Genomic DNA, 10,490 nt, shown 5'->3' on the forward strand with positions numbered 1-10,490 from the left:
CGATCTTTCTATATACACCGCAGCACCACTTAAATCTCTTCTTGTGAAATGTCTGTTATGGAGGCCTTTTTATTGTGTGTTCGCAACAAGACTGTTCCCACACCCTGTATGGCCCTGAAAACTGGGCTGCTTTAGGAGTGTGGGATTCAGTAGTGTCGCAGCATTAAAACACATCCCAGAAGACACAGCGGAACCACTTAACATGTAGCTTCGTGTCATGCTCCAGATCTGATGCGGCCGTGACATTAATTTGGTGGCCAATTAAGAGTTTCTCCCCGCGAGCTCCTCTCATATGTCTCATCAGTCTCCGATTGCAGAGCACGAGCAGCAGATGAGACCGGAGATGCTAACATGGAGTTGAGGAAGTGCTTGCAATCTGCAAGCACACACACATGCTCTGTGCCTGACCAACTATTAAACAGAGTCGTATAGGAACTAAGCCATGAGGTATATGTAACCAAAGTAATTTGGCATGACTGGTCTATACAAATCTAAACAGAATCATCGAGACTAATCTGTATAGGCCTAGCTGGATTAAACCAGCTACTATCAAAAACAGTTTACGGTAAAAAGTAGGTCTCCCTCGCCTGATACCAATCCCATTCCCACCCAATGGTCGTTTGGAGTCTCTAAATAGGGCTCTGATCCGATGTTGATGATCATTTACACTCAATAGTCTGTACATTCACATGTATTGATGCACACACCTTTATGGTGTTTTCACACATTGTCCGTTTCAGTTAATTGTTGTGAACCCAATGCGGGTCGCTTACTTTATGGGCAGAGTAAACAGTCCCAACTAACACACCCCTCAAAAAATAAAAAACTGAAACGAACTGAGGACATTGAGTGGTGGTCTACCAGGGTCTGTTGTGACGCCTCTAGCACGGAGACGCAGTGCCTTAGGGCTCCCGAATGGCGCAGCGGTCTATATACAGTATATACAGTGGGCTCCAAAACTACAGGTACCCCCGACTGGCAATGCACAAACAATACTTTAAAAAACAAACAATATAATTATAAAGATACTCATAATACCAACGTGAGAAATTCTGTACTTTATTAATGTTTCAATGGAACCAACCAAAATCATACAATTGTTAACACAAAATATATTTCACTAAAATCATGGTTTCATAATTATTGGCACTCCTCATTTAGTACTTAGTGCAACCACCTCTGGCAAGGATAACAGCATGGAGTCCTCTCCTGTAATGTTTGACAAGGTTAAGGAACACATTTGGAGGGAATTTGGATCATTCATCTATGCAGATCCTTTCAAGATCCTTCACTTTCTTGTGTTTGCGCTTATCAACTGCCCTCTTCAAATCAGCCCACAGGTCCGGCGACTGAGATGGCCATGACAAAACAGAGATTTTTTTTGTCACAGAACCATTTCTGTGTGGATCTTGAGGTATGTTTTGGGTCATTGTCTTGTTGGAAAGTCCACTTACGGCCAAGTCCCAGCCTTCTGGCAGAGGCAACCAGATTGTCAGACAAAATTGCCTGATACTTGGTGGAATTCATTATGCCATCAATCTTCACCAGTGTCCCTGGACCTCTGGAATTAAAACAGTCCCAAAACATCACTGACCCACCACCATATTTCACTGTGGGAATGAGGTGCCTCTCCTTGTATACATCTCTGTTTCGATGCCAAATATGCCGATGCTGTATCTGACCAAAATGTTCAATTTTGATCTCATCTGACCAGAGCACCATCTTCCAGTCATAATTTAAATGACATTTGTCAAACTCAAAGTGCTTGCATCTGTGTCTTGGAGTCAGAAAGGGCTTTCTTCTGGCAACCCTTCCAAAGAGCCCGTGATTGTGGAGGTGGCGTCTGGTGGTGCTTTTTGAAACCTGGTGACCCCAAGACGCCACCAAGGCCTGCAATTATTTCACAGTGACTCTTGGGGATTTTGTTGCTTCTCTCACCACCCCCCTCTCTATCCTGGGGGGCAAAATGCATTTGCATCCTCTTCACGTGAGGTTTTCAACTGTTCCATATCTTCTTACTTTTTTAATAAATCGCCCTGACAGTGCTCAGTGGTATATTCAAATCATTTGTGGATCTTCTTGTAGCCATTACCTGATTTTTGAAGGTCTATGACCATCTGTCCCTTTTGAACTGCCAGTTATTTTGTTTTCTTCATGTTGTTGGATGACAAAGGGATATTGCATGCGTGTTACCTCATTTTTATTCCCAAGTGAAACAGGAAGTGATGTAATGGCTCAATTCAATTCCCGGTTTAATTTCGGTAGATGTTATTTCCAATAATCTTTAAGGGTACCATTAATTATGAAACCTGGATTTGGAGGATATTGATTTTTAATCAAATCAATAAATTATTTTGGTGGGCTCCATTGAACAATTCATAAAGTACAGTATTTCTCACATTGTTATTTTGAGTTTCTCTCCATAATGATATATTTTTAAGTATTGTTTGTGCATTGCCAGTCAGGGGTGGCAGTAATTTTGGAGCCCACTGTATACAGTAGTTTACCAAGCTACCAATTACTTCACACTGGAAGAAGTTAGACTACACTGAAGCTACCCGTAAGAAAAATATAGTAGTTCACTCTATCCAAACTACTACGGGAAAAATTATTATATCTAAATATGAAATGTCAGACTACAAATTGCAAGAACAGATCACCCTGGAGTCAGATGTTAACAGAATGTGTATTTAAAAAAAAAAAAACACAAATGAGGAATTACGTAGGTCTGCTGTCAAAGAAAGAAAGGACATTCTCAACAACTGAACACATTTTTATTTTAGAAAAAGAAGTGTGTAGCTCCAGTAGTTAGCTACACTGTTACATGGCAAAAAAATAAGTAATTAACTACTGGAAACATTACCAAGATTTGAATCGAGTTATACTAACAACAAGCTACTGTAAAATGTAGTTACATTTCTAGTTGAACTACCTGTACTTCACTAACCCAACACTGCCGATTACAAGATCTGATGGAATGGCTTGTCCTGCACTTTGTAAAAACCCAGAGTGCATTGAGTAAATGTTGGAAAAAGATCTTTGTTCCTTTCTAAACATAGCAATGTGAATGCAAAGAAGACTAGGACCACAAAATAGGTGAAATGAACTGGCAAAATAGGTGAGTCCTCATTAAAAGGCAAGGGCAGTACGAATAAAAAGACAACAATTGCTTTGGTTTTTCTTTCTTTTTTTACCCCAGAGTTCACTTTAAAGAGGACTGAGATCAGTTATTTTAAAAGAGGACTATGTGAAAACACCCTTAAGTTTACTAGAGCACTTCTGAACATGTTTTAGATGTCTGGATAATACAAACAAGTGTGTATTCGAGTCTGGATACACTCCCGCTCAAAAAGATTGGATCTGTTTTGCCATCTGGAAAGACAAGACATTTTAATTGAATAGATTTTTTTGAATATTAATGACAAAAACGTGGTGTGGAAAAAGTGACTTAATTTCACCCATTGCTGTAGCCAGGGACCACTGTTTTGGATGGATGTTTCTCAGGCCCTCTCTATACAGTGTGTGTGTGTGTATGTGTGTCATCTAGATCAGAATGAGCTCACTGTGGTATAACAATACTGTCAAGACAAACAGGAGTCCACTCAGACTCATTTAGGTTTGAATCCCAGGAACTAAATGAGTCACAAACAACAACAACGAGCAACAATAACCATCACTGAAGAAAAACCTGAAGAAAAGAAGAGAGGGAGCAGCTGATGGAAGAGGGACTGATTGAAAGAGCGGAAAGATAATGATTGGGGAAAAGAGGTGATGAGGGGATGAGGTAGAGGGATGAGGGATAGAGAGACCAAGGGATGGGGGGATAATCCGTGTTTCTTCCTATAATGAAGATGCCCGATTACAGTCTACCCTTAATCCTTTAGGCCCAAATGCGCACGCGCACACACACTGAATGATCCCAATACAAAAACGCAGTATGCTTTCTGTACACTTGTTCTACTCCTGAGACCCAGTGCTAAACTATCAAGGATGGCTTTCAACATTGCATACACTTCATCTGAGGCAGCAAGGTCGAATAATAGGGACAGCTACACAGAGAGAAAGAGAGAGAGGGATAACTGCAGTCCCAGAAAGAGGACAATGCCAGGAGCCAGGAAGTAGAGCATTCAATTAAGGGCATCGTGGCCTAGATGGTACACACTCCCACAATGCAGCTCTGCTTTGCCCTCTGTCCCTCTCCCTTTCCCCCTCAGTTAAGCAGTGAGGAGTGGCATACCTGAAACACACCCGTCTGCAGCATCATATGAACACCTTGGCCCCCCCAGGCACTCAAAGTGTTTAATAATTCAACAACAGAATGCTACAGGAACACACACACACACACACACACACACACACACAGGGAAACAGGACACCAGGGACCAACACACGCACACTGACTAAGGCTTCCCTACGCGCCGCTTGGAGACATTACTCTGGGGCTCAGAGAGTGTTGTGTCAGTGTTCAGGTAAAGCTGGAACACAGGACACCAGGCCAGACAGAGCCACAGGCCTCTATAGTGCTGAACTCCCAGCTGCCTTTCATGATTTACATTAACTACTAATAGTATCTCTACAGATCCAAGCTATAGCCTACAGACTGGCTTGTGAGACTGATCCAAGTGATAGAGAAAAGTCTCCGGACTGACATTTTAAAACCGGCAGCAGCAATCAGCCCATTTGACTTTATGGACTGGGATTAAAAGACTCTGTTTCTTCTACATGACACAGGAAGCTGTGCAGGTCCTAATCCCGGCACTTTTCATCTGTCATCCCCCATCTGGACTACGGCGACTCGCTGTTGGCTGGGCTCCCGCCTGGTGTTCAACCTTCCTAAATTCTCCCATGTCCCCTCACTCCTCCGCACACTCGACAGGCTTCCAGTAGAAGCTAGCATCCACTACAAAACCATGGTGCTTACCTACGGAGCAGCAAGAGGAACTACCCCTCCCTACCTTAAGGCTATGCTCAAACCCTACACCCCAACCTGAGTACTCTGTTCTGCCTCCTCTGGTCTCTTGGCCCTCCTACCCCTACGGGACGGCAGCTACCGCTTAACCCAGTTCAAGATCTGTCCCCGCCCATCTTCCGAAAACATCTGAAACCCAACCCCAATGTCTTAAATAATCCCACAGCAACCCCCCCCACACACACAAAAAACTAAAATAAATCTAGCCTTTCATGAACTAGCACTTGCATTTGACTTTTTCCTCTCACTAGCTCTGACTTTGCTGATGAATACTTTAGAGGAAAAACATACTTACTGTGACTGAGATGTGGTTGTCCTACCTAGCTATCTTAAGATGAATGCACCAACTGTAAGTTACTCTGGATAAGAGCATCTGCTGAATAACTGAAAATGTCAAAAGGAGTCAAAAGACGTGACATTCTGCTTGACTTGAAGCACCGTCTTATGAAGTGTTAATATCGCCTTATAAACATGCATACACCTTAGAAATGCAGTCATAGAGCATTATGACCCTGTATATCAAAGCAATAAGGCACAAAAGACCAATGAGACTGCTGCCATGCCCTTATTTGGCGGTCAGTCATGTGAAGGACCCAGTAGCCTCTGTGGCACATCTGTCCATCTTTTTACGAGGTGAATAAAAACATTCATCTCTCATCCAATTTCTAAAGACTAGCTCATAGCTGGTGTCAGAGCAACATGTTGTGTTAGCCCAGCCCCAACTCTTACCTAACCCCTATTCTATTTAACAGGATTTCTCCTCCCAGCTCTCCCCTCCTCTCCTCTTCACTTCTGTCCTCATCTCTTACCATTCCTCTCCTCTTCCAATTCCCTCTCCTCCTCCTCTCATACTCTTTCCATTTCCTCTCTCGTAGTGTTGAAGACAAGACTCCAATGGTCAAGAGACCGGTGCAAGTTAATAGACTATATGTCATATACAGGAAATGTCCGACTCCCTGCTGTGTTTCTTCCTTTCCTCTCTCTCCTCCCCTTCTTTTTCTGCTGACAGAGAATTAAAAGGGGGAAAACACCAGACATCAGCAGGAGGGAGTTCAAAGGCTGAGGCTGAGCAGAACTCTGTTTAATGTGTTGCTATGGTGTTAACATGAAACGTCCGAGTAATATTTTTAGGGCAGAGAATTTTTTCCTGACCAAGAGAAATTCCAGGTGGAACCTGAGGCCAAGTGTGTGTGTGTGTGTGTGTGTGTGTGTGTGTGTGTGTGTGTGTGTGTGTGTGTGTGCCTGCCCAGATGGTCCTTTTGTCCAAGCACAGAGCGCTGGCCAGAGACCAGATGGGAGGACAGATCCCTAAGCCCCACCACTGAGGAAACAAAAGTCAGCGGTCACAGAGAAAGATGTCTCCTCCAGAAGTGTAGCTGGAGGATCAAGAGCCAGTGAACAACCCACAGAGGTGTGCAGACAAAACACCAGCATACACAAGAACACCCGTCTTCGGGACCACTGTGGTGCACGTGTGAAGGAGATGAACAGAACCTCTGGAAATCCTTTTTAAATAGCCCCAATCAGTGTCTTCGTCATGCTGTGATTCTTTTCAAATGTTACCTTTATTTAACTAGACATGTCAGTTAAGAACAAATTCTTATTTACAATGATGGCCTACCCCAGCCAAACCCAGACGACGCTGGGCCAATCACGGCCGGTTGTGATACAGCCCGGAATCTAACCAGGGTCTGTAGTGAGATGCAGTGTCTTAGACACCTGAAACCCCACCTCTTCAAGGAATACCTAGGATAGGGTAAGTAATCCTTCTCACCCCCCTAAAAAGATTTAGATGCACTATTGTAAGTGGCTGTTCCACTGGATGTCATAAGGTGTATGCACCAATTTGTAAGTCGCTCTGGATAAGAGCGTCTGCTAAATGACTTAAATGTAAAATGTAAATGTTAGACCGCTGCGTCGCTCGAGTCCACTGAATGGTGCTAGTACAGACACCATGGCAACACAGGAGAGACTTTAGCTATAAGCATAGAAACTGAGTGGCCCCTCAATAGTCCGTCAGTAAGACGCACACACCCAAAACACACATGTCCATACTTCCACCTGTTATGTGAATTCCAGGCACACAGTAGAAATTCCAATCTCCTCTTTGTTGAGTTCAGTGAAACTGGCGGATTTATGAAGAACAAGGATCAGAAATGACATTCGAGCCTAATTTATGCACTTTCTGCTCCAAATCGGCATACCTGGAATTCTGCAAAGGCCATCATGCACACACAGTGCAGAACCATGGTTCAACACTCTACAACCGTATTAATATACTCAATAACCACGGCACATTGCCCACTGAAATGACCTGTTTTAAACTTTTAATAATGTTCATCATTTATTACCATCGCTGTTATGCAACATGTCTGAACTGTTACAGTGGCCTATTCCAGGACCAGGAGGTTTTCCCTGGTACGCTAATCCGCTTTAATCCAACCATCCTCCCTCGATTCTGCCTGTCCAGTCAACAAACTGTTCCTCTGTGCCAGGGGGACTGAGGTAACAGGCCAGAGAGAAAATCTGCTATAGGGCCGTCAAGAAGAGGCCGGGGTATTTTGCCAAGCATTTCATCTGAACAAGCTGTTCACATGGGTTTCAAATGAACCGTTAAAATGCCGTCACATCAAAACCTACCTTTCATGTACGAGGTTAGTAACACTGTAGGCCTAATAAACCTAGTGATAAATAGTATTAAACCGTGACCGATAAATCATTCTGGGTTAGATAAACACAGAAAACCATGATAACCACTCACCAATGGTCAAATATATTTTCATAAGGTCGGAGACTCAATTGATATCAGTGTTTTACTGCCTGCGTCTCCAAAAGGTCATTCCTACGATAGATAACAGCACAACTGGAGCTGTCAGAGCGGTGGGCCGGGAAGGGAGGGAGGATGGATGTAGTAGGCTAACCTAAACAATAGCCGAGACCGCATAAAACCAACAGAGCAAGACATATGCGTAACCGGTTGTAAAATAATGGACTAAAACGCACGATACCCCCTTATTTAGGCATGGGCTACTGTCTAGGTTTTGCTAAAACAGTTCCTACATAGTTTAGCCTACAAAATAGGCCTCATAGCTTTCCTTAATTTCAAAGTGGCTAGCCTGTCACACGTAATTTGTAATGACTTTAGGCTCGCTTACAAAAAGTGACATTCGATATCTCTATCATAGTGTATCCAACAAACACTCGTCTCATCAAACCAGACATGGGCTAACGCTAGCCTACAGTCCGTTAAATAGCTCGTCATAGATTATCTAACATCTCTGCTGGTTTCCAGTTAAACCGGGAGCCGAACCGTCCCTATACCGAAACGGATACCAAGTATCCAGCGCGAGAGTCCCGCTACATTCTGCAACAAAGTTTCAAAGGCCTACCAGATGTAAATTCATGCCCAATTAGCATTGACCACAATAGGGCAATTTGAAAAATGTTTTTAAGTAATAACACACTCACGTTCCGAGGATCTCTTTCAATTCAAATATTTTCTTGATGTCGTCGACTTGCTTTTTCCACGTCCCTTTCCCGGACTCTCCATTCTCCCGAGCCATGGTGGAACAGGGGAAAACCGGAGCAAACGATGCCAGTGAGTCTCAGCAGCCCCCCGAGATAACGCAGCTTTCCCACGATTCAAGTTACACTTCCTGCTCGTGGGGAGCAGACCCACGCGCATAAAACGAGCTAGGTAGAAAACCTTTTCGACCTCGTGGTTTTCCCGCTGTAGAAATATCTCCGCAGCTCTCTAAAACAGGTATCCTGTTTTCTTCGCTTATTTTTCTGTCTACAGGGTTCCGTTTGACCGACAACGAGCATTCGCCGTCTGCGGTTGCACCTGCAGGGTTCAGCTGGTCGAGATGATCTTGATGTAAATTGTTTGGGGCTACGTGTCACCTTTGCGCGATCGCCTTGTCTCTCTCTTCCCCCAAAAAGTATTCTGTTTTAATTAAGTCCCCTGTTGAGCCGTGTGGTGCGTAATGCGAGGAGCATTATTTAATCTAACCATGCTGATTGTGCCATCGGTTGTTATGGCAATGAGGGCGGGTAGGATGCTGCTCATCGCTCGACTTGACAGTGTGTGTGATAAAGTGTGTGTGTGACTGGATGTCTAGAGATAATTCGCATTGCACCAAAGATACGTTCAAGAAAGCAGAGTATTTGCAAACCATCAAAAACGGACAGCCCTGTTTAAAAATAAGTACATTATTTTGTATTGGCCTATGTTTATTATGATGGATATTAGGCTATACCAGGTCAGATGATGGAGTCGACATTGGGACCCATGCAACTTGCTGTGAAGTTTGAGAAAGGGGGTCTCCAGATAAAATGTCAAAACATGCCATATTACTGTATCTTGATCAAATGAGTGCTGACATGAATGAGAGACAGTTGACGCAATTAAATTAAATTCATGGGCCCTACAAAGGTTTAATATGTTAGACACTATAATGGTCATATTATAATCTGATGTACTAAATACATTTGAGTTTGGGTGTTAATATTTCGATGGTTAAATTACTCTCCAGCAAAGCAGTCTTGACTGCAGTGTTTTATCTGAAGGTGTTGTAATCCACCTTAGAAAGAAAACACACGATAGTATCCTCCAGTCGTGAAGAGAATTACTGCAGACTGTTCTCATCTGACAGGCCTGCCAGAGCTTGTGTACAGGATATAAAATAGAGTGTGCGTGTGTGAGAGAGAGGGGCTGAGAGTGTGTCTGCGCGTGTGCTCTAGACGCTCATGAGTATTCCAGCTGCAAACTACTGCAGGTCCCTCTCAGCTCAAGAAAATCTATTCTCCACTTACCCTACCTCTCCCTTTCTCCCTCCCTTGATCTCCAGTTCTGATTCAGCAAGTCTCTCAAGTTAGACTTTGCACATATCTGCCTCCTTCCCTCACAGAAGGATGATTAGTCAACCCAGGCTGAGATGTAGGCTTGGATTTATGTTCATCTTGGCAAACTGAAGAGAAGAGAGGGGTAGGAAAATGATAAATGTGTAGTCTCTTTCTATCAGCAGTCTGGCACCCACCGTTCCTTAGATGGGTGTGGCATCATTGACATCTTTTTGCACCCCCCACCCCAAGGGGAGTGTGCTGAAAACACAAGCCCCTGCCTCCAGGCTCAGATAATACAACACTGCAGCTCTCTGAACAATGCACTGCATCTGTATACAGGCTAGGATCTATTGGTTAACCAGCAATATCCTATCCCAACAGTGCATTGCTATCGCATTTTACCCACTAGGCTACACTAGTGATAACTATTCAAGACAAAACAGAACATCCAGGCATTCATCCTAATGTAAATACGTTTTACGTGAATCGTGGCGTTGTTATCCCAGACCTCTGTCTCAGCCCAGGACAGCTCACCATCTCTGATGGTTCTCATTATAGGTAAATAGCTCCCCCAAGTGGACCTTAATAAAAATGCACTACTGTTTCCCAACTAGCCAGTCTAGTCATTGGTGCCAAATTCCATTCCACTTTTTTACCACAGTCACTGTAGAGAAAT

General features: G+C 43.6%; 1 protein-coding gene across 1 annotated transcript in view; it reads right to left on the minus strand.

Annotated features, from left to right (window-relative positions):
• The window catches only part of camk1da (calcium/calmodulin-dependent protein kinase 1Da), a 72,529-nt gene extending 63,465 nt beyond the window's left edge, over nt 1–9,064 (minus strand). The window contains exon 1 of the mRNA XM_052460263.1: nt 8,438–9,064. Within this exon, the coding sequence (XP_052316223.1) occupies nt 8,438–8,532 (95 nt within the window). The 5' untranslated portion in view covers nt 8,533–9,064. The remainder of the gene's footprint in view (nt 1–8,437) is intronic.
• Nucleotides 9,065–10,490: the final 1,426 nt, after the last annotated feature.

This window comes from Oncorhynchus keta, chromosome 13, assembly GCF_023373465.1.
Source record: "Oncorhynchus keta strain PuntledgeMale-10-30-2019 chromosome 13, Oket_V2, whole genome shotgun sequence".
Taxonomy (NCBI): Eukaryota; Metazoa; Chordata; class Actinopteri; order Salmoniformes; family Salmonidae; genus Oncorhynchus; species Oncorhynchus keta.